The 25,283-nt window shown below is 33.5% G+C and overlaps 1 protein-coding gene across 1 annotated transcript in view; it reads right to left on the bottom strand.

The window, feature by feature from the left end:
• LOC136031741 (protein transport protein Sec24A-like) overlaps positions 1-25,283 on the bottom strand; it is a 48,954-nt gene that overhangs the window by 5,060 nt on the left and 18,611 nt on the right. The window contains exons 4-9 of the mRNA XM_065711459.1: positions 22,706-22,913; positions 12,653-12,809; positions 7,802-8,088; positions 5,058-5,230; positions 2,326-2,460; positions 985-1,149 (exon numbers count right to left, since the gene is read on the bottom strand). Of these exons, the coding sequence (XP_065567531.1) occupies positions 985-1,149; positions 2,326-2,460; positions 5,058-5,230; positions 7,802-8,088; positions 12,653-12,809; positions 22,706-22,913 (1,125 nt within the window). The remainder of the gene's footprint in view (positions 1-984; positions 1,150-2,325; positions 2,461-5,057; positions 5,231-7,801; positions 8,089-12,652; positions 12,810-22,705; positions 22,914-25,283) is intronic.

Raw genomic sequence — 25,283 nt, 5'->3', positions numbered from 1 at the left:
AATTTTGCATGTGGAGATGCTCCGGGGGAATTATCCAGAGGCTATTTCCCACATGTTTAGATTTCCGGAAAAAAAATCAACGGAAAGGGGCGTTATCGAAGTGATCGAGAAAAAGATTAGAGATTAAAGTTGTTTTTCTAATGAAAGTATGCTAAAGATTTTTTTTTTTCAGGCTGAATCGCCCACAAGGAATTTTAAGAGGGAGACTTTTCAGCGAGGATTGAACAGTCTGAAGGGAACTTGACGGGGTGTACTTTACTTCGAATGACATTTTTACAGGGGAGTTTGCCATGAGGGAGAGAGGGGTATATTTCATGGAGCATTAATGATTCCATTAGATTACATTCTCAAACCTTCTCCTACTTGCTGATCACCCAAACAATCAACATTTCTGTCACCGGGTTCCCTGACTATTAAGTATATATGTGCTTTGTGCTACACTGTAAGTTCTTAGTTAAACATTTAATAATTAATTCATAATGAAGAGAATTTACTTTTTTGCCATGGCTCCATGGACAAATCTAAGCTTCTAGAGCCTATGGCAAGGTAGTATTCAGGATTTTGTTCGAGGGGAGGGGGTTAACAAAAAAATTCAAAAAACATTAGAATTTGTTTATAAGCATTTTGTTACGTTTTTACGAGTCAGACAAAAAATCTGGGGGGGGGGGGGTCAAACCCCCAAATCCTTCCCCTGATTAGGACCTTGGCCTCTGACATGTTGTGTTTATTTTGCTATCACTTTTGTTGATATTGTAATGCTATTGAATTGAAAATTTTGAACGTGAAAAGTGCCAAGGAACATGAAATAGAAAATTGATAGTTCTGCAGCTAAATATGTCTTAAATATTCGAAAAGAAATCGGTGACTCAATTTTTAATTTTAATTTAGACTAAAATTAATTAATATAAATTAGAAATAAACTCTTTATAAAATTACCTTCAATTAGTTTAAAATTTAAGATAACAGGGAAACCATAAATCTTACCATCGTTTCAACTTGTCTAGGATCGTCTACACCAAACACAGCCCTACAATATTGGGGCGGCGATGTCCTTCCAACTAAGATGAAAATATAACTACCAGCATCCATAAGGTATATGCCAGTCGTGTCCACTTTCTCTGAAGACAGCTGCAATCTTGGAGGATCAATCTAGAAAGCAGAAAGCGCATATTGAAGACGTTCATATTAAAAAAGGGACATTCTGAATCACATCATGCAGATCGATTCGGTGGCCTGGAGGGAGGAGGGGAAGACTACCTAAAATTTCAGTGATACTGTTTTCAACTTTCTTCGGAGATTTCTAGATAAAAAAAAAAATACTTAGGTTGTAGAGGGATGGGCAAATTTTTAAGGACTCAATGACACTTTTTTTTTTAATATGACAATGTCTCAACTTTTGGTCTTTCTGACGCGATAACTAAGAAAAAACTAGTGCAGCATATTGAAAAGCCGTACTAGCCTAAATAATTAGAACCGAGACAGTTTTCTCTGTTATTGGCTAATTTAGACAAAAACTTCGATGGAAATAAATTCATTTTGAAGTTGTTTATATTCAAAAAATTGATACCTACAATTATATTCTGCAGAGTATCTCAGTGGTTTGAGGGAGAGGAAGGGGGCTAGAATTTTTATTACTATTTTTTCGACTGATTCGTAGCATACAATATTCGATTCAACAGACACAGGACATTCAAATAAAAAAAAAATATATATATATCAAATCATACGAGGCACCGCAGTTCATTAGTAGAACCACGATCTCTGGACAGAGGCTGCCTAAAATTTTGATGACCAACTTTTTTTTTTTTTTGTTTAAAAGAAACCTGGACGCAATATTCAGGAAAGATCAACCAGGAGCGGGTCTTACATCCCTTCTTCCAAGGTATTTGCCTGTCTAGATTATAATAATATGGCATTTTGAACCATAGTCTAATTCATTATTTGAATGTTTTGAAGAGCATTTTGAACGTCAAGTACGGACTATAGCGTGGACGTGGGTGGTTTTTCAAATTGAGCGGGTCTTACATCCCTTCTTCCAAAGTATTTGCCTGTCTAGATTATAATAACATGGCATTTTGAATCATAGTCTAATTCATTATTGGAACGTTTCGAAGAGCATTTTGAACGTCAAGTATGGATTCTAACGTGGACGTATAATGTGGACGTGGATGGTTTTTCAAATTGGGAAGTAAAGGTTTGTGAAAATGAGTTTAACCAGTTTCCAGTAAATAAAAACTATTCAAGGGATTTGAAATTTTCAAAACTATCAGAAACAACCTTAAATTTATGCCATATTTTCAAGTAAAGAAGTAGAAAATAACCAACCTCTTCATCGAGTGTGTGGACAGCATAAAGATCCGGATAAATGTGCTGAATCAACTCGGGAAGAGGAAGAGTTTTCATTTCGGACCAGTCGAACACTCTTTCGTCAAGTCCGGGGGCCTGATCACAAAAGGCAACCTATAAAAAATTAAAGTATTCAACAAAACTACAGGAAAATGGTGCCAGTCTTGGAAAAAAAAATATTAAAATTAGAAAAAATAATTGTTATAATCGTTATAGTATACAATCATTTATAATATAAATTATTATAATATGAATAATATAATTAGAAACATTATACATAATTAGAAAACAGCTTTGACTTATTGGTGAAAATAGATCCCAACCAGAAGGAGAAGGGCCAGACAAGTGCGTTTTGGGCCACGTTTTCTATTGTTGGGTCAGTATTTTGGTCAACTCTCATTGATGACTTTTTTCATCCTCCCCGTCTCCCTCCCTGAAGATTAGAGGTGTGCCTGGTTGTAGTTTAACAATTGTGGTACTCATAAACCATAACTTATTAGAGGATAAAATCCATTTTTCCCTCTTCTATCAGAGTCCACCTCACCAATAACAGTGCGGTATTGTATCAGATTAACGATGCTTCTTGACTACTAAGATCCCTGCGTCGGCCCTGCAGTGCATTGCTGCAGCATGATTCGATCTCTGGATCCCGTATTACCAAGCCAAGGTCAAACCCACTGCGCCACCACAGGACAAATATTGCCTGTGACAGGTTCGATTTTTCCTAAACTACTGTTTTTTAGACGATCCAACAGTTGCAATTTGTTTACTTAAACTGTAACACCAGTCTAATAATCTATCATTTAAACAATAGATATGAATGATTTGCTAACAGAATAGACTTCGTGGCAACCCTAAAGTCTTGTTTTAAGTGAAAAGGGCTCCCATTTAGCCCTTTCTCAGAAGTATAGCGGGGCTCATATCTCATATATCCCAATGGCATCAAATAAAGACTTTGAGATAAACATTTAGTTCAGAATAGTCAAAAGTTCTAGTAAGTAAGCCTCCAGGATTGCTACTGCCCCAAGACCCCCCAGGACAATGGTCCTAGACTATGTGAATTACACCTTGTTTGCTGAAAGGTTTTAGAGGAAAAGAGCTGAAAACTGAAAACTTTAGACTGAAAACTTTTCATGTTGAAATAGCGAAGTAAATCGAAAGATACTAAGGGTGCCAAGTTTATCGAAATAGTAAATAGTTAATTACTATTTATGGTTAATTAATAGTTAATTATTATTAATAGTTTACTTAATTTATATTAAGACATATTAATATTATATTAAGTTATATTATTTATATTATATTTAATTTATATTAATAGTTAACTAATTATTAATAATTAACTTAATAGTTAATTAAGGGTGCCAAGTTAATGGAAATTATGTAATATTTTGGGAACAATTTTGGGAATCAAGTTGAAACTTTCAGAGTGCTGCTGGGAGGGGTTACAAAGGGAGGGGTTTGAAGGGGACTTCAAAGCTTATGTTGGGGGGTAGAAATGAGGGTTTGAAACTGACATCCATAAATTCCTTGTTAAAGGAATTTACGGTTTAAGACTCAATTTTGATTAGAAAGGGGGAGTGTTAAGGGGTGGGAAAATAGGTAAAAAAAACTCGCGGTCTCTCATTGATTCTAAGGTTTCGTACATATGCCCCCACACACTCTCCTCCTTTTCCTAACCAAATAGCCCAATAAACCTTTTTTCAATCGGTTTGAAATATGTATCCACCTTTTGTCACAGAGACCCAATGGATAAAGTTGAATATTTAGTATCAACCATTACGTCATGTTTATTTCCTCCCAGGATTACTTTTAATATGTGGAACTATTGCGAGCAAACAAAAACTTGATTGCTTACATGCAACCACAATCCCACCACACAAGAGGGCTTACAGCGGCCAAAACTGGCTTCTCTTAAAACTTGCTTGAAGATTTTGCGAAACTTTCGTCGTCTACCGCCAAAATTTTCACGTTATTAGAGCAAATTTAGATCATTTATTAGAAAGTTTTATAACATCAAAATCCTGGCTTGGTTAATAGATATATTCAGAAGTATGCATACACTGAAACAAGTATCCTGTCATTTCGATACCTAGGTAAAGATGTAGGCTTGTCGCAAAATTCTATTTTTCTGACAAAAAAAATTCCAACATGTTTTTCAATAAAAAAAAAAAAAAAAAAAACAAGAGCCAAGAGCTCATATGGCACTGGTGACGAGAGATAGGATCAAATCCGTTTTTGTCAATCACGTATCTAGAACTTGTGCTTATTCTAAAACTCGCCAAAGCACTAGAAATCCCCAAACTCCCTCAAAGAGATCGGATCTGGTCCGGTTATGTTAATCACGTATCTAGAACTTATCACGTATCTAGTGCTTATTCTTCCCATAAGGTTTCATCCCGATCTCTCCACTCTAAACGTTTTCCAAGATTTCCGGTTTCCAAGATTTCCGTTTGTCAGTTGGTAAATACCAAGTGCCATAAAAATCTAAGTCGATTTTCAAAAACTTAATTCAACTGATGGGTGAAACTGAATCCAAAATATCAAATAATATCTGAATAGACGTCTTACTCTTAAACACTGAAACGGTACACCGATTGAAAAAACCACACAATAAACTTACAGAGGATATATCAACCTTAACACCGACAACTTTCTCACAAATCATTCACGCCCAATTGTCTTTGACTACTAAAATACATGGATCTTACCGTTTTTAATAGAGCCAATATATACACTGGGAGTAGGCTTAAGGTGGGAGGAGCCAAAAGTTGGCCACTCCGGACGTTTTGCAACGCTTTATAGGCAGACAGTGGATCAACTGCCGCGTTCAAAAAGGCCTCTCTTGCATCACTTATTGATGTAGCCATTGATCTGTCTACAGCTAAAAACAAGAAAATAATTAGAAAATTTAATTAAATTATCGACAATTTTATTATTTCATAATTGGGCCACACTGAATAAGTTGGAATGCGGCTTTTATTTCGAGTGTGTAAAGCATTGGGACTGACCTGCTAGAAATATAGAAACTGGAGACTGAGATCCCTGTATCTTATGCCCATAATATTCGCAATTGATTTTCTGACTAGCGAGAAGGTTTCTTTTACATCTTTTGACTAAAAAATGTACTAAATTCAATTTATCAGCATTTGACTGACAGGTAAACTTAAATCTAGAGCCCAAGTCATGCCCCCACCCTCCAAAAATGAATATATAAGCTTAAAATACTAACATAATTTTGAGGATATCTGGCTATATTCTTGACAAAAGATGACATAGGAGTTGGCTGCTTTTATGAGTTGTACTACCAAACTCTGATTCTAGATAATTAGTACTCAAAGATAGTCGTTTTAAATAATAGCTTCTAAAATTTTTTAACTAAGTAGAATGAAAAATATAGAAATATTTTGCTTGGTTTCCCCGAAAGACTTTTGATTCCAATCACACTTAATATTTATTTACTCAATCAATATTTCCTGGGCAATTACGCTTTTTTCATCCAAGTGAGGACATACGGTACTAAAAAAAGAAACAAAATTCTTACAAACTTTAAAGCTTAAGAAGTGTTTTTGAAGTTCTTTTTTTGCACTTATATGGGTTATACTATATATATATAGTATATTATATTATACTTATATGGGTAATTTTAACCTTACTCAATTCAACACTGATCTTTTGACAGCAATGTCTATATCGACAAAATAGACAACTAGTTTTTATTCCTATAATTTCGTCGACAAGGAACAATCGAGTGTCAGTTTTCGGCGGCGAGGATTTCAAACAGCATATCTCATGATATCATTTCGCTAAACCCAATCTAGTGTCATCTCACCTGATAGTTATCCAATCAATTAGGATTTTTAGTCAAACATGTTCTTTTCCTCTTTCTTTTCAATTAAGAGTTCTCCTAACTAGAAACTGTTTCTTTTTTAACTATTTTTTGCCCTTATATGAACAATTTTGGCCTCGTTCAATTCATGACTGTTTTATCGACAGTATTATTGCCGGCAACAAAATAGACAACCTTTACTTTATTTTCACGCTTTTATCAACACAGACAGACCTAATACCAGCTTTCACGAGAATTTAAAACAACTTAAGATATAGCAATCATCTAGTCCAATATATATATATATATATATATATATATATATATATATATATATATATATATATTGGACTAGAATTTATATATATATATATATATACATATATATATATATATATATATATATATATATATATATATATATATATATATATATATATATATATATATATATATATATATATTATATGCAAACTATCATGAATCTATCATTAACGATCTATTTCTGAAAGTACTTCATAGGTACTTTGGCAAAAAAAAGCGGTACCATCGGGTTTTTATTGCTTTCACCACTCACTCAAGCCTTTAGCCCTCGTAGAGGTGGCTTTACTTGACCCGGGTCTTTGGCCCTTGAGAGCTTGCTATTACGACGTTACATATCCGCCACTCGAGCGAAATTCCTAAGAACCAACAGTCCTTAATTATTCTTAGAATAACAATCTTTGATATTCCTAAACATTAATCAAAACCTTAATGGAAACTACTGAATAATGAGGTACAAAAAATTCACTTAGTAGGTTGGTTTCGGATACCCAGCGTCTGACGTCACACGAAGTTTACAGACATAGGCAATTACAGTATAGGATGTTGTTTGACTCAATGCAATTTTAGAGTGCTTTTATATGGACGTTATTATATTCCACCTTCACTTCATTTTGCAGAATGGTGTGTAAAACAGTGATAATAATAGAGTAAAATCCCGTTTATAGAGTTAATTGCAATTTCATAAATTTGGAAAGTTTTATAGTTTTTTTTTAGCTTTATATTCTTTTAGCCTTCCATATCATTTTTCTGCCAAGTACATCACATCTATGTCGAGAAGGGAGAGGCCGGAATTTTTTTTTTTTGCTATCAAAAGATATCAAGCTGTCAACACACATAAGTGGAATGCATATCTACTCCGTTGTGTCAACAGGGTACTCAAATCAAATTAGACTGTTATGGATAATTGTCATCTCACTTTTTGAACAAAACAATTAATAAATAACATTCAACAAGTTACAAGTTTTTCATAACGCTTTTCGGTAAAAATGAAGTTAACAGACATTTTTTTTTTTATCTTCTCAAAAAATTAACCATCATTATAATGTTATCGAAATCAAACATGTTTGCTGTTCACATGAACTCAATTGATGCACAGATTCTCTGTTGCATCAACGTAGCTTTCAAGTCGAACAGCTTTTTTTCTTAATCATCAATCAATTTCTTTTTCATTAACATAATTTTCCCATTTCACCTCAAAATTAGAACGACAAAAAAAAAAGAAAAAAAATCTCTTTGATCATGAGGTCTTTATTTTCTATTCCTGTCCTTACACAGGATATGGATTTACTAGCATTTTCTCACCTATCTTTGCAAGAAGGCCAACAATACACTGTTGATCAGCGCTACTAATCACATCACTGACTTGTGGCGTAAGAGGCAAACTTAACGTGTGTACCCGTATTCTCCGCTCTCCCTTTGAAGAGGTGTATAAAACAGCTGCTTGGAAGCAAACATTATTTCGCTCAGCCATTGAATCAGTTATGGAAAACTGTAGGCCAAACCCAGCATCTGGATTGACGTTGGCTAATTGAATTAGATCGGTTGATCTAACAAACATGTTCCCGTGGAAAGTGTGAATTGAGAGCCCCCTGGAATTAAAATAAAAACTTCTTTTATACTCGGCTCCAATCGCAAATATAACTACCAATATGACATGGGGGATGAAAGAATCTCCTCCCTAAGTACCAACAAGAGACACAAAAAAGACAATTAGAGAGAATGAAAGAGAGCAAGAATAAACGAATGTTACCAGAAAGAAAGAAAGTTAAAATACCGAATATTTTGAATATTTTGAAAAAATTTTACTTGGATAAAATAGATTTACGACAATTGCATTTTGTTTTAATATATCTATATCTATGACCTAGAGTTCGTTCTTTACTATCAAATCATTACAATTGAGCACTAAAGGAATCGGAAGGCCCAGGCACTTTTCAATTCTATTATAGAACTAATATATGGTAGGACATGACAATTTAGTGTTTATCGAAAATTGCATCTTATTTTAATATTTCAATCTCTAGGGTCAAGAGTTCGTTTTTTAGTATAAAATCAAAACAACTGAGTAATAAAGGGGTCGAAAGACCCAAGCACTTTTCAATTCTATTATATAATAAACATATGGTTGGACATGATAATTTAGTGTTTTTCGAAAATTGGATTTTATCTTAATATTTCAATATTTCCTATAAAATTATATAAAGGGGTCGGAAGAACCAGGGACTGTTCAATTCTGTTATATAATAAATATATGATTGGATATAATAACTTAGTTTTTATCGAAAAATTGCATTTTATTTTAAAATTTCAATCTCTAGGGTCAAGAGTTCGTTTTTTAGTATAAAATCAATACAACTGAGTAATAAAGGGGTCGAAAGACCCAAGTAATTTTCAATTCTATTATATAATAAACATATGGTTGGACAAGATAATTTAGTATTTATCGAAAATTGCATTTTATCTTAATATTTCGATCTTTCCTATAAAATTATTACAACTGAGTACTAAAGGGGTCGGAAGAGCCAGGGACTGTTCAATTCTGTTACTTAATAAATATATGGTTGGACAAGATAATTTAGTTTTTATCAAGAATTGCATTTTATTTTAATACTTCAATCTATTGGACCTAGAGTTCGTTCTTTACAATAAAATCGATACAGCTGAGTACTAAAGGGGTCGGAAGACCCAAGCACTTTTCAGTTCTATTATATAATAAACATATGGTTGGACAAGATAATTTAGTATTTATCGAAAATTGGATTTTATCTTAATATTTCAATCTTTCCTATAAAATTATTACAACCGAGTACTAAAGGGTCGGAAGAACCAGGGACTGTTCAATTCTGTTACTTAATAAATATATGGTTGGACAAGATAATTTAGTTTTTATCAAGAATTGCATTTTATTTAATACTTCAATCTATTAGACCTAGAGTTCGTTCTTTACAATAAAATCGATACAGCTGAGTACTAAAGGGGTCGGAAGACCCAAGCACTTTTCAATTCTGCTTTATAATAAATAAATGGTTGGATAAGATAACTTAGTTTTTATCAAAAATTGCCATTTATTTTAATATTTCAATCTCTAGGGCCTAGAGTTCGTTCTTTACTATAAAAATCAATACAACTGAGTACTAAAGGGGTGGAATGACCCAGACACTTTTCAATTTTATATTCCATTCTTTACTATAATCCTACGTGAAGGTCTAACATGGCTATGATATTTACTGGTTATGATAAGACATGAAAATTATACTTTGGTAAAATATATTTATGTCTATGCAAGCAATGGAAGAAGACAACAGATTCATTATCGAAGGTAGGGGACGAAAAAGAAAAAAGGAAATCTGACACACAAACTGGGAAAACAGAGCTCACCAACTGTCTTTCCAGTTTATTATTGTAGCTCATCTATACAGAAAGTGACTGCCTTTGAATAGAACAAGAGACTACGACACATTGTTTACTTTTATTTTTAACCAAAACTATTGCTTTATGCATGTAAGTCTTTAGATGCTAGCAAATTTTGAGAGAAAACTAAGCAAAAGTACGAATTAAAAAAAAACGAAACATGAAAAAAGCGCTTTTGTTTCAAAATAAAGAAACATGTAAAAATCCTATCGGTACTTGTATGATATACCCCCTACCTATCATTCAATATATTTGTCTGACCCTTAATCCTAATGATATACACCTAAGTATGATAAAAATATAATATTTAGAAACAAATTGGGGCTATATATTTGCATATTAGAGGGGTGGGGATAAAGTACAGCTGGTCTGCAAGCCTAATGTGTTAGGTATAATTATTCTACATATTATGCAGTAAGAATTGTTATCTAACCTCACACTATCCAAAACTAATCCCCCCCCCCCTAATGTGCAAATACATAGCCCAATTATATATTTTCCATCTATTCTGTCACTTCTCTTTGTCTTGTCTCAGGCTATGCTGAAAGAAACTAACAAAACCGGTTCTGCAATGCGTTAATGAATGAGCAACTTGAGCGGTAGGGGGCTTATCATACAAGGTCCGTCCTACCTTCTTTTCTGTTACCCAGAACAGTAATAATTTTTATGACTAAAAATGAAAGTACAGGCCTGTCATGACACACAGTACATTTACATGAACTAATTTTTCATTAATGAGAGTCATTTTGAAGTAATACTAAACATATTTCATAATTATTTAATTGCATAGTTATTTAATACGATTATCTACAATGTGTTGTGCAAATTGTAATTATTTCCAACTATAAAATATTTAAAAGACCTTTCCGCGGCATAATACCCTTAAATGTTGCTATACCGAGCACATCACGCTGATTATCAGGAAGTGTTAACGTTATATATTTTATTATTTTTTATAAAATAAGACATCTTATAAAAGGCGCCATAGGCATTTTTAGTCTCAGTAATTTTAGAATTTTTCCGAGTAGCAAGAAAAAAGTTACACTTTTACTTTTTTTGAGCGTTTTTTTTTACAACCTGATCGAAATTTTTGGACCATTGACTGGTGAATAACCCCTGAATGAAGGCTCATTTGACACTTGACAAATGAGCTCCACAATTTTTTCGTTTTAAATTCGTTTAAAATTCGGTTTTCTTTGATACTAGGGGTACGAACGTTCTGAATGTTTACATTTTAGCCAAATCTCACAATGTTTACAATTTGGCCCAATATCGCTTGACTAATTATATGTTAATCCAAGAAAACACACAACTTTGTATGCTTTTGTCTTATTTTGGCAAGTTTTTAAGCGCCATTGTTGGTCAGCAGCATTAATGATGAAGTAGCTTAATTATCAGAGAAGCTGAAGCTTCTCTGGTGTAGTAGGGCGAATTATACTATTCCGTTAACAGTGAGGAAAGGGTCCAAATTGACCCGTCAGATTGGAAGTCTACGTTCTTATCGTTTTGTTCTCTCTTCCCTCTTTTGTTTCCCTTCTATACTACCTTATACTACCAAGAGAGCTTTTACAGATTAGTCAAACAGATGATTCAGTGTTTTTTTTTTCTAATTTTCTTGAATTTTCGTTTTATGATTATGTTAAAATCACCATAGAATAATAGCAAGGAGGCACAGACGTAAATTAAAGCAACTACCTTATAAAAACGAAAAGGACTCTATATCAGTTAATAGGTTAGGTTGCTAACATTTAACGTTAACAGATACAGACAGAATATAAAATCAGCTGCAAACGAAATAAGTGACAAACACTTAGCCAGCTAATCCCTCTCCCCCCCCCTCTCAACTCAAATTCAAGACTTATTTTTCTGAGCTGTCTATGATGATTCTGAAATAAAACCTAAGACGGTTGAATAGTGATAAATTTCAAAACCAATCATTTCATAGGGAATGCGGTGTTCCCAGTTACGCAGTTTTCCATTAGTCCTAAATTTTACAATCTTAACAGAGCAGATGCCATGTTGAAAATTAGGCATTTGTATGAGATACGGGTTGATCTGAAGTTTGGAAGGGTTGAATACTATTTACTGGTTTAAAATATCGAGGATACCTTTATTACCAAGGAGTCTTTAGAGGAATAGTAAAGTGTTAAATTGTATGTATATTCAATCATGAATATATCTTATCTTACCACATCGATATTAATCTATACACAGGTTTTTCTAATTTCTATTTCTTGCTTTATACAAGGTTTTATTATGTACTTTAGCTTTGACTGCTGGTGTTTCCTCATTACGGAGTAGTGGATCTGATAGAACCTTTACTAACGCCAAAGAATTTTCACAATTGGCTAAATTAGCTTTAATATCAATTTCCAAAGTATCTTAGCATCAAAAAAATAGTAAGTCCCACAAAATCCTGCTCATTAAGCCTTTTATTTCATTTCCTAACTTTGTACTAACTATGAGTATAAAGTGAAGAACGAAATGAATATAAAGTGCGAGACCGAAATGGATATAAAGTGCGAGACCGAAACGAATATAAATTACTAGACCGAAATGAATATAGAGTGCGAGATATTAAATGAAGTGCGAGATCGAAATGAATTTAGAGTGAGAAATATTAAATAAAGTGCGAGACTGACATGAATATAGAGTGCGAGATATTAAATAAAGTGCGAAACCGAAATGAATATAAAGTGCGAGATATTAAATGAAGTGCGTGACCAAAAACTGCAGACTTACGAGGTGCATCGGATTCTCATCACTGCTTCGAAACCAATCTTTCTAGTAAGATACCTTCTAAGAGTTGATTCAAATCTTCTTAGTTCTAACTCATTCTTATCAGCACAAAAATTGGGAAATTTATAGATGCTCCCTGATGAGAATTTGGCAACACAACCTAAAAGTAAAAAAAATTAAATGATTTTTTTCTATATTACAGTTCTAAACATTGACAATAACATAAGTTTTCCAGTGGAACTAGTTCTCGAAAATGTAGGGGAGAGGGCACAAGGATTTTTCGATCGTTTTAATAAGAATGCCAAAAAAGGTGTTTTTCAAAATCTAAGTTTCTGGGGCTTTTTCAAATTTTTTGTAATGAAGATGCAAAAATTAGTTTTTCTAATTCTAGGGGAAAATGGCCCAACAGTCCCCCTCCAAAAAAAATTGCCACCAATGAGGATCGCCTTGCATATTTCGTTTTATATTCACAAAATTGTGAACACAGAAATTCTATGTTCACGAGTTTTTCTACTAACAAAAATTTGTTACTGATAATTTCAAAACAAAACATGTTAATTAGATGAGAAATTTCGAATTAGAACCTTCATATGCAAGAAGATTTAAAACAGCGTAACAAAATTTTAAAACAATCGCAAAAATTCAAAAAGTCAACAATATAATATAAGAAACTGTCAGAAAACTTGCATATAAAAGAAACATAACGTAGAGTATATAATTTTGTTAGAAGCAGAGGAAAAGTTTTGCCCCTTTCCCCAGATACAAAATTCAAAGTAAAAAAAAAACCTCAAAATTTCAACCCAGTCAAACCTTTGTGAGTCAAAAAAGGACGCATAAACTTACTACTTACTAAGCCACGTATAAAATTCATCACCATTTAATGAAACACACTTACTGTAGCCAATCTGCATACTAAGAATCACTCGCTTCCCTTCAGACATGAGAGAGAGAGAAAACATATACTCTCTTGTGAAAATCAGAAACCTACTGATATCTTAGGTTCCGTTGTTGTCTATCCAGGGACGCTTAGGGGATCCATTGTTTAACATCACGATATTGTTTTTAGATTAGACATTGGCTACATATTATAGATACTCACCAGCTATATAAAGAAAGACAAAGAAATTTGCATTTTTTATTCTAATGTCCATATAAATCTTCACACAAAATCAGTCAACAATGTCCAACAACGGCGTATTATTAGAGGATTTAGAGTTGTAATAAATAGTCTTTTTTTTAGTGATTTTCAACCAATCGTCAACTTAACATAAAAAAAAAAACATATTCAGAGTTTCAAAAACTTAATTTGGTAGATAGATAAGACTGAATCTTAGCTATGAATGCATAGTTAAAATTTTAGGCTTTCGTTGATATATTAAAGGTAGAAAAGTAGAAAAATAACATGTCACAATTTGCACGGGGAAGACAAAGCTAAGTTAACCTAGCTTAACTAAATATATACCAATATCAAGTTTATCTAGGTACAAATAAAGGATTAAGGAGCTACAATTAGGTTCAGTTCCTCTTTGTTCTTATTCCTACATAGATTCTCCACACAATTGTCAATAAAAACTGCTACTAATATATTTTTTTTGTTAGGAGGCCAGAAACCGACCTCTGAATCCTATGTCAAATATATACCAATATCAAGTTTACCTAGATACAAATAAAGGATTAAAGGAGCTACAATTAGATTCAGTTCTCCTTTGTTCTTATTCCTACAGAGATCCAAATCTCCTTTACTTGTGCCTTACTCATACTTCTCAGCCTCCAATGGCCCAGACCAAAACTCTCTGTCTTCATCTTTTTTTTAAATAGAGGCCTTCGGTTACAAGATCATTTAGGCCTATTTTTTACGAAATGAAAGGACATATTCTGCCACGTAATTGTGATATATTCTGCTGAGATTTTACCTCCTCATCACAAAAACCTTCGTCTTCAGTCTTCATTGAGGAGTTGAAGCAAAAACTAATTTGAGATTTTATCATTTATTATTTTCATATTCATTTACATTTGATTTTAGCGATGGCATTGACAAATAATGCTGTCAAAATGATACAAACAAGAACAATGGCTAAAAACGTAAAATATTCAATACCATCAATGATCATCTTAATATTGAAATATCAAAAAGCGATCATTAAATTCAATGGTCACGAAATGTAAAAAGAGAAAAAGACAAAAAGCAGTATTACTATAATATTGAATCTGAATTAAAAATAAAATTAGAAAATGAAATCAAAGAAAAGAATGAAATTATTTCAGATTTAAAACTAAGCAAATAGTAAATAGGCTAAGTAAATCTTTTTTCCGGGTTTGCTGATCCAAGTTTAGGTACATAAGCTCTAGTGCTGCTACTAGGAGATTTCGATTTTCAAATGTTGGCAGTTGTTGTAGAGGCTGATCATAAGACAATGGACATTAAATGTCTAAGATACTTATCATAAGGCAATGGACACTTCACCAGCAGGATACAATTCTATTTACTATTTACCCTAGGATAAGCATCTTAGACATTAGATGTCTAAGATGCTTATCATAAGGCAATGGACACTTCACCAGCAGAATACAATTCTAACTACTTAATTCTGTTTTTCCTGGTACCAGTTCTTCCCACTATTTCCAAGCAGCAAAGACACAATGCAAAACTAATTCTCATGGTAGGTGGCATTTCAAGGAAAAACCAATTTACTATGTCGGTGATCAGTGAACCACATCTTTTGATACGGTTCTTTAATTGGTGAACTTATGTCTTTTAATATTGTTTGATACTCTGTAGTGTCTATCTGTAGTGTCTATCAGTAACTATCTGTACACAACTATCTACAATACTACTGACAACTACACAACTATATCTACATATCTATATCTACTATATCTACTAAATACTATATCTACTATATCTATATCTACTATATACTATATCTATATCTACTATATCTACCATATCCATATCTACTATATACTATATCCACTATATACTATATCTATATCTATATCTACTATATCTATATCTACTATATATATCTATACTATATCTATATCTACTATATACTATATCTATATCTACTATATCTACCATTTCCATATCTACTATATACTATATACTATATCTACTAAATACCATATCTACACAACTATACTGCTGTACATAACTATCTGTACACTACTATCTGTAGTGTCTATCAGTAACTCTGAGTTTTCACCTAAAATCTATTAGAAGTACAGATTTAAACATACGCAAGATGTCACATTACCGCCACTACCGCTTTTTAAAGAGGATTAAATAAAAAAAAAAAGTTTTTTTTAACTGAAAGTAAGGAGCGACATTAAAACTTAAAACGAACAGAAATTACCCCGTATATGAAAGGGGCTGCTCCTTCTTCAACGCCCTGCTCTAAAGTTTGACTCTTTCTCTTAACTCTACTTTTTAAAAACAGTAAAAACTTTAGCGTAAAGAGCAGGGCGTTGAAGAAGGAGCAGCCCCTTTCATATACGGGGTAATTTCTGTTGGTTTTAAGTTTTAATGTCGCTCCTTACTTTCAGTTAAAAAAACTTGTTTTTTTTATTCAATTTCTGAATGTTTTTTAGTTAATCCATGTTTTGATTTCGGCTCTCCGCAGATGAATAATTAAAGCGAAATTTGCATATTTATTTATTTGGCTAAATCGCTTTCCCATAGTTTTGATCGAATGATTTTGCGAAAAAAGGAGGGGAAGGAGGCCCAGTTGCTCTCCAATTTTTTGGGTACTTAAAAAGGCAACTAGAACTTTTAGTTTTTACGAACGTTTTCATTAGTAAAAGATATACGTAACTTACGAATTAGCTTACGTAACAAACTTCTATGTTCGTATGTTTTTATTACGTATATGAGAAGGTTCGCCCACTCGTCAATACCTCGTCAATAACTCTTTGCATTAAAGCTTAAATTTTGTCCCCTGAATCACAAAGGCCGTAGAATAAATAGTTGAAATTACTAAAAATCCTTTAGCGTAAAGAGTGAGGTATTAGGAGGAGGTGAACCCCTTATATGCGTAATATTTTCTGTTCGTTTTAATTTTTAATACTACTCCATACTTCCAGTTGAAAAAAATTTTTCATATTTATTTTCTCGTTGTTTTTTTTAAATAATGCTAGAGAATGCAGCGCCCCCTTTATGGAAATCTTCTTCCCCCATGAAAAATTCCTCCATGGAAAACTTCCCCCACATAGCCCCCTATTCTCAACCCCCCCCCTCCCAACCAAAAAATCCCCCTGAAAACGTCTCTACATTTCCCAATAACCATTAATATATGCAAACACTGGTCAAAATTTGCAACTTGCAGCCCCTCCCACGGGGACTGTGGGGGAGTAAGTCGTCCCCATAGATATAGTTATAAGGTTTTTCGACTATGCTGAATAAAATGGCTATCTCAGAATTTTGATACGACTACTTTGGGAAAAAAATGAGGGTGGGAGGGGGCCTAGGTGCCCTCCGATTTTTTTGGTCACTTAAAAAGGGCACTAGAACTTTTCATTTCCGTTCGAATGAGCCCTCTCGCAAAATTCTAGGACTACTTGGTCGATACGATCACCCCTGGGAAAAAGAAGAAAAAAAAAAAAAACAAACAAACAAATAAACACGCATCCGTGATTTGTCAAAAAATACAAAATTCCACATTTTTGTAGATAGGATCTTGGAACTTGTACAATAGGGTTCTCTGATACGCTGAAACTGATGGTGTGATTTTCATTAAGATTCTATGACTTTTAGGGGGTGTTTCACCCTATTTTCTAAAATAGGACATATTTTCTCAGGCTCGTAACTTTTGATGGGTAAGTCTAAACTTGATGAGACTTATATATTTAAAATCAGCATTAAAATGCGATTCTTTTGATGTTACTATTGGTATCAAAATTCCGTTTTATAGAGTTTTGGTTATTATTGAGCCGGGTCGCTCCTTACTACAGTTCGTTACCACGAACTGTTTGATCTGATATTTTCCCTTTCTTCTTTCACATCAAGTTATCAAAACAGTTGTCAGGTTATCTAAGGTATCACGATGGCTATTTTAAATATGAGAACAGTTGCTACATAGTCAGTTACAATATTTAAGCTATTGAGTTGAGCGACGGAGTAATAGTGCCTCCATCAGCCGTGACAGCTGGTCCCATACCCTGAAAGGTCGAAACTAAGCAAATAGCAAACATTTGTCCATGCATTAAGCCTCTTTTAACCGACTTACTGCGTGAGACCAAGTCCTGGAGAAAAGTATTCTGTAATCCCCAGAGACAGGAGTATACTTTGAGGCAATAGTATGAAGGGACCCTCAAACCTCTTTTTTAGTAGAATTATCTAACTTACAGGTTGAGTTAAAAAAATCAAAGAATATACCTCCATGAGTCACAATTGCAACCTATGAGTATGCAACCCATGAACCATAGTAGTTCAGGATCCAAAAGAACCCTAAGAAAAGTTTATGCTGCTGTAATGGAAGGATTTTAGTGTAGAGCAATAAAAAGATGTACTTTTATGAACTGTCCCTGTTAGAAGGATATTCAAAGCCATTCTTTTTTTAGGGAAAAGTTTTCTACTCTCAAAAGAGCTTTATATTTAAAGATTATCTTTAATCAAAAAGGACGAAGCCCTCTCTACTTTTTACAATATCTTACTGCTAAATCAGATGGCTAATCAGTTTAAATCTTCTGCTTAAATCAGAACAAAATTATTCTTAAAATTAATGAAGAATATTTGAACTCTTAGTACTTATGAACAGAAGACACAATTTTCTTTCAATAAGAATTTCATGTGGTCTTAATATCTTATGCTTGTACTTCATTTAATAGATAAATTAGAAATGTAATTTTATGTAACGGTTTTTGTTAACACGTTATGAAAAGTTAATATATGGGGAATTTTTTATGAAAATTATAATTTTCTGAAAATTTAAAAATTAATTTTTAAATTAATTAATTCAAAAATTAATTACAAAATAAATTCTCTGAAAATTTAACAGCTGGGCAATTGGGCGTTAGAGGGGCTATGGGAATATATTATACGACTGATCCTAAGAATTAAATATTCTTGTATGATTCTCATCTAAACAAGATGCGAAATACCTATTTTCAGCTGAAAAGTTGGTAATTTGGAAGAAAAGAGTGTTGGTGCAGGACTACTTTGTGCCATTCAATCATGGGAACTGAACATCGTTGTAAAAATCCAGTGGTGCCAATTTGAAAAATTCAAGGAGCAGGTCAAAACTGATTTTCAAATTTTAGGGGGAGGGCCAATTTCTTTGCTCTATTTCTCAATGAAAAGTCCAAAATCAAGGCATTTTTCAAGAAAAATACAAATAAAGGCGCTTTTCAAACTATAAAGGAGAGCATCACATCCCCCCTCCACACCCCCCCTCGATAAGCCGCAATCCATAACAATTCTATCGATAAACCGTATGAGTGAGCAAGTTCTTTTATATTTATATATTTATACATATATATATGTATATATATATATATATATATATATATATATATATATATATATATATATATATATATATATATATATATATATATATATATATATATATATACAAGCATAATTTCACAGACGATTCGTCTATCCACAATAAAATTAAAATGGTTATAAAGCTTTTGCTCACACACAGCAGACTCTTACGGCTTACCTCGGGGGTAACCCACCCCCTTAGATTTTCGAAAAACTGCCACTTAATTTCCCTCGCTGTGCAAATAAATCTGGTTTTGACTCACGAATATATATTTTATGTTCAAAAATTTGTGGCCTCTATGCATTTTTTATTTCCTGGACAGCGTGTAATAGAATAATTGGCCCTACAAACTTAGAAGAGGACTTTCTACGATCATTAGTCAAAGGAGTTAAGGATGTTCCCATTCTGGAGAAAAACCGTATAAATGCTAATTTTTGCAATACATAGCAAACTCATACGGTTTCACCCCAGAACGAATTCTTCCATCTATAATCAAATAAGACCTACAATAAAGCAAACTCTTATGGCTTTGGGATGGAGGAGGAAGGCAAACCTTTTGGGGATAGACGAGGTAACTGACAATTGTTTTTAGATCTCATGGAAGTTTAATATATGAGACTTTAGCGTTAACATACTTGATTGGCTCATTACGAGTTTAAAATTCTTTACATAATTTCTATTCTTCAATAAAAGATATATTCATTTGAGGTTTGAGCAAGTTTCATTGTATTAAATGTTTACTATTTTACTTGTTGCTTGTTTGATTATGGAGAGGCAGTGTGGTCTTTGTCATTTGTCATTGTCATTATTTTTTTTATATTTTTACTTTTACTTGTACTCTTTTACTTGTTGCTTGTTTGATTATGGAGAGGCAGTGTGGTTTTGTCATTATCTTTTTTATATATTTTTACTTGTACTTGTACTCTTTTACTTGTTGCTTGTTTGATTAAGGAGAGGCAGTGTGGTCTTTGTCATTATTTTTTTATATATTTTTACTTTTACTTGTACTCTTTTACTTGTTGCGTGTTTGATTATGGAGAGGCAGTGTGGTCTTTGTCATTTGTCATTGTCATTATTTTTTTTTTTTTTTTTTTTACTTTTACTAGTACTCTTTTACTTGTTGCTTGTTTGATTATGGAAAGGCAGTGTGGTCTTTGTCATTATTTTTTTATATATTTTTACTTTTACTTGTACTCTTTTACTTGTTGCTTGTTTGATTAAGGAGAGGCAGTGTGGTCTTTGTCATTATTTTTTTTATATATTTTTACTTTTACTTGTACTCTTTTACTTGTTGCGTGTTTGATTATGGAGAGGCAGTGTGGTCTTTGTCATTTGTCATTGTCATTATTTTTTTTTATATTTTTACTTTTACTTGTACTCTTTTAGTTGTTGCTTGTTTGATTATGGAAAGGCAGTGTGGTCTTTGTCATTATTTTTTTATATATTTTTACTTTTACTTGTACTCTTTTACTTGTTGCTTGTTTGATTAAGGAGAGGCAGTGTGGTCTTTGTCATTATTTTTTTTATATATTTTTTATATCCTCTTGGCATTTCGTACATATTCTACAGCGCACATATTAAGACATACATTGACAACAAGGGTGGATATCGTATTCAAAATCTGAAGAGAGGGCGAAATTTTTCATTTACGAGCTGTGGCTTTCATATGTTATTGCAATATATATTAAGCTATGAATAACTTACCACTGCTAATGGGTAACATTTAGATTTTTAGACGTTAGCAGTTAGTATAGGCGGCTGATGTCTATCATAATACAATGGATCCTTTACCAACAGAGTACGAGATTTACTAAACTTTCGGATTTACTTCCTAGTTGAGGTTTTTTCTTTAGTTTTAAGGTTTACTTAACTCACTCTGAGCTGTCCTAGCCGAGTGGTTAGCACGTTAGACTTGAGACCGTTTGACCGAAAGGATAGTGGTTCGAGTTCTGGTTTCACTGGTTATATGGTTTGAACAAAGGTTAGTGGCGTGACTCTGTAAGCTTTGCCAGAGTCGAACCAGCTCTAAATAGGTACATGGAGAATTCTTGTGATGGTAAACAAGAAGGGTGTGCAAAAGCACAGGATGGCTAGCCCTACCCCATACTGCAGTTCCTGGCTCAATGGCCAAAAAACGGAGATCAGCGCCACCAGTAGGGATTGTGAAGATCCATTGTTGTATTCTTTACCTTTTTATCTTTACCAATTCATTCTCATAAGTGATGGTTGGCATCTCCAAACGGAGCAATTTATAAATTGCTGGATGGGTTGTTCAGACTTTATTTGAATTTTTCACATTTTTTTTTTGCTTTTTTTTGCTTTATAGGTGTTTGTGCTTGGCACACCAATTGCCTCTATTTTAAGGCACTAAAAATTAGATGGCAACATACACAGAGAACTGCTGAGCTTTATCGAGCACCAACTAAAAGAGGCACTTAACACATCATAAAGCTGCAACCAGGAGAGCAGCAATATGTCAAGCTTTCAATTGCTCTTTATTCTCAGCATTTGGATCTGCTTTACACCTCAGAAGACGACGAGCTAACATTGACAAGCGTCTATTTGATAAGCGTCTAACATTGTTATTCCTCTTTTCCATTTCCTGTGCTTACTTACTGAACTATCATAAGACGTTGATCTTTGTAGCAGACCTCTCCATTATTCTCAAGTATTTAGTATCTAACTAGGTGATAGAGATGGAGTTCGGCGATAGTTTCCTAGGCTCATTCTTTGATGATTGCAAAGAAAAGCAAATTTACTCTCAACCACGCCAAATCGAATATCATCGATTTGCGTTATTATCATCGATTAGCGTTTGTACGCTAAAGCGTCGCCACGAGTTCCCCTCAGTGCCATTTCAGGTCTTTTCGTCATAAAAAATCCTTGGAGTTGTGCTTGCACGCTTACCTTGGAGTGTGCTTGCACGTTTTCGTCTGATTGCACGTTTACCGAGCATGTTGATAAGCTTACAAAAGTCGGAAACGTATCAATTCAAACTCTTATTGCAATGCGTCAATTTGGGTGTGATAGCAACAATGTCAAAACTGCCTATCTTACGCAGTTAAGAACACAACTCGAATACGCTGTACCTATTCGGGGCTCATTCGTCCAGAAAACCAACTAATATTATGACGAAATTGAAGCTATTCAGGAGAAAATGGTAGCAGTCACAATCGGAGGTAGAATAGTAGATTATGTCAAAACACTGAGGAATTTGAGACTTTAACTATTACAAGATAGACATGACCCTTTAATAATATTTTTAGAAAAACGTTCGTTGTCTCACCTAAGCCCTGCTACACATCTTACCACAGAATACTGCTGTGAATCCCCAAACTAGGTCGAAGGTGAAATTAAACCCTGTAGAATTTAAGACAAATCGATGCAGAAACTCATTCGTTCCCTATTTTGTGGAAGTGTATAACAGGTCATAGTGATTTAAAATATACATATAGGTTTTTATTTTTGTAAAGACTGTGTAAATTAGCCCTTGTACTATACTGTATGTATAAATAAATCTAAGTCAAAGTCTAAGCTACGTTATAGATTTAAACCGGGTTTGACTTACCGACAGTGGCAATATCTTGAAATTCGTGGCCAATGAAGAACAAATCGGTGGCTATCTGTTGACCAGTATTGTCAAGGGCCATATTCTTGTAAAAGTCAGTAGCAGGTAAAAGAAGCCCTGATGATGTTCTCGGTCGTTCTTTCAGTGCACCGGGTCCAATTGTAGGCAGCGAATTTAAGAATACAGATATTCGTCCTCCAGTTGGCCACTAAAAAAACGCACATTTTGAATGAATATTCGGCATTGTAGTCAAGATATGTACGCATAGGGGGGGGGGGGGTGGCTCCTAAAGACAGAAATAGGCCTTCAGAAATAGCATCAGCTTTTTAGCTATCATGGTTGTAGCGATCCCTGCAGCTTAGTACAGAGCGATCCACAGCCAATAGCAGCAAAAGATTAAAAAAGTGCTTCAGAAATAACTGTCTTGGGAAAAAAATCCCATTAGTGGCTGATTCACGAATCGTAACTTATTATTTCGATTAATCTTCATAGTAAAATTTTATTACGGAAACAAATTTGTAGAAATTTCAAAATTGAACCTGAACCCATTGAAAATGGGGCCGAAAAGAAACGTGAAATACGCCATGGAATCAGCATAGTCGAAAGTTCTATTCAGAAAACAACATCCCTCAGCGCTGAACATCAAAGAAAATCACTTTTTGCATGGGAAGCACTGACATGTCTCCTTTTTTCTTTTTCTTTTTCTCTGCCACAAGTGAGGCTCTACTATATCACAAGGAACTGTTTAAGGGCTCATTTGAATAGTAACTTTAATATATATCTGTTCTTTTTAAATTCGACTTGATTAAGCCATCCTAAAGTGCCAAATGTCATTGTGTATCTACATTAGGGTTCTCTGATACGCTTTACCTAACGGTGCAATTTCCATTAAATTCTTTGACATTTTAGGGGTGTCCCCCACCCCTTTTTTCATGAAAATTAGGCAAATTTTAATTCTTTTGATGTATCTGTTTTTATAAAGATTCGGTTTTTCAGAGTTGCGGTTACTACTGGGCCGAGTCGTTTCTTACTTACAGTTCGTTGCCATAGCTGTGATAAATTTCTGCAGCTTTTTAATCTCAATAGTCTTAAACTAAAACTTTGTTATTTGTTCAAAATAACCTTCTTTTACCACAACCATCTGTCAAAAGTGGCAAAGTGGCGCCCTAATAAATATTCAAGTTTGAGTATTGGACCTATCGTTGCTGAGCACTGAATTATGAATCATGGAAAAAGTGTTATGGCTATAAGGATAATTGTTATACTGTATTTCTTATAATAGTAGGCCGTGCACAGTGGCGTCAAATTCACAAAAACAAAATAGAGGAGGCAAAATGTCTGCCTCATTTCAAGCACATTCATCCTTTTCAAGGAAAATGCCCCAAACAGTATTTTTAAGAATCTAGGTGGGGGAGTAAAAAGAATCCATTGACACCACTGGTTGAGCATAGAGCCACAAAAAGGACAAAAAAAAAAGTTCTCGAAAATAGTTAAAGTAAGTGTATTTATTTAGTAACAAGCTAATACCAATCAATAAAGTGAAATTTATATTGGTTATTTTTTATTTATTTTCTGATTTGACTTATTATAAATGTAATTTTTTTTATTAAGACCTCTAAGTTTTTATTTTCGAGGTGTAACATTGTCAGTGCTAAAGTATGCCACCAGGCAAGTGCACTGGTTTGTCATATCTATCTATGTAGTTGTTGCGAATAAAAAATTATCTATCTATCAACTCCTTGACAGATCTTGAAGCGATTATGGATTTACATAGACTTAATGATCTATTCGGATTTTTATGTTAAATTTATTTATGTTTTTTTTTCTTCTAAGTATTTTGTATGGATCTCGAGTTCAACTTTTCTAGCCTTATTGAGGAGTTTACAATTTGCTTCACTAGAATGATAAACCGTATTCTTGTTATAGAAAAAAAAATATGATTATAGAAAATTCCCTGAGGGCAGTGAAGACTTTAGGACAGCATTACAAGTAAATAATTATGTTCAGTGGGTTATGGAATGATCGTGAAAATCATCATCCCGTCTTCTCGTTTTACTTAATTTAGAACTCTTTTCTTTTCGTAATTTCTATTTTCGTCTGAGGACAAAATATTCAACTGAGCGTGCACGTTCAGCTTTCTTGAATTATTTTTTCTTTTAGCTCTTGACTCTGGTCTTATACCTGCTGCTTTTTTTACTAACTTATGAGGATCGTTTTTTAACTAATGGACTTGTCACTTTATGTGACAAGTTTTGCAGTTTTTTAAAGGGAAAGTTTAAAAGAGATGTGAAATAAGCCCTATATTTTATGCCCTAATTTAGCAAAAACTCACATTTATTTCTAAAGTTCCTTCGCCTAAGTTGGACAATTAAACTTTTTAGATTAATTTAAAAAACTTCTTCCAAAAGACAAGTTTTTCACAGAAAAGTAAAGAGCTCCATTAATCCAAGAATGAGCAAAAATAGTGTAAACTACCACAAGTAACTACCAATAAATAAATGAAAAACAACCGAACAGAAATTACAATAAATAGCAGATTCAAACTCAAAACGAGCAAAAATTGCCATGATTAGGGCTT

This window comes from Artemia franciscana, chromosome 10 (assembly GCF_032884065.1).
Source record: "Artemia franciscana chromosome 10, ASM3288406v1, whole genome shotgun sequence".
In the NCBI taxonomy this organism is placed as follows: Eukaryota; Metazoa; Arthropoda; class Branchiopoda; order Anostraca; family Artemiidae; genus Artemia; species Artemia franciscana.
This window is presented reverse-complemented; position numbering and strand designations above follow the sequence as displayed.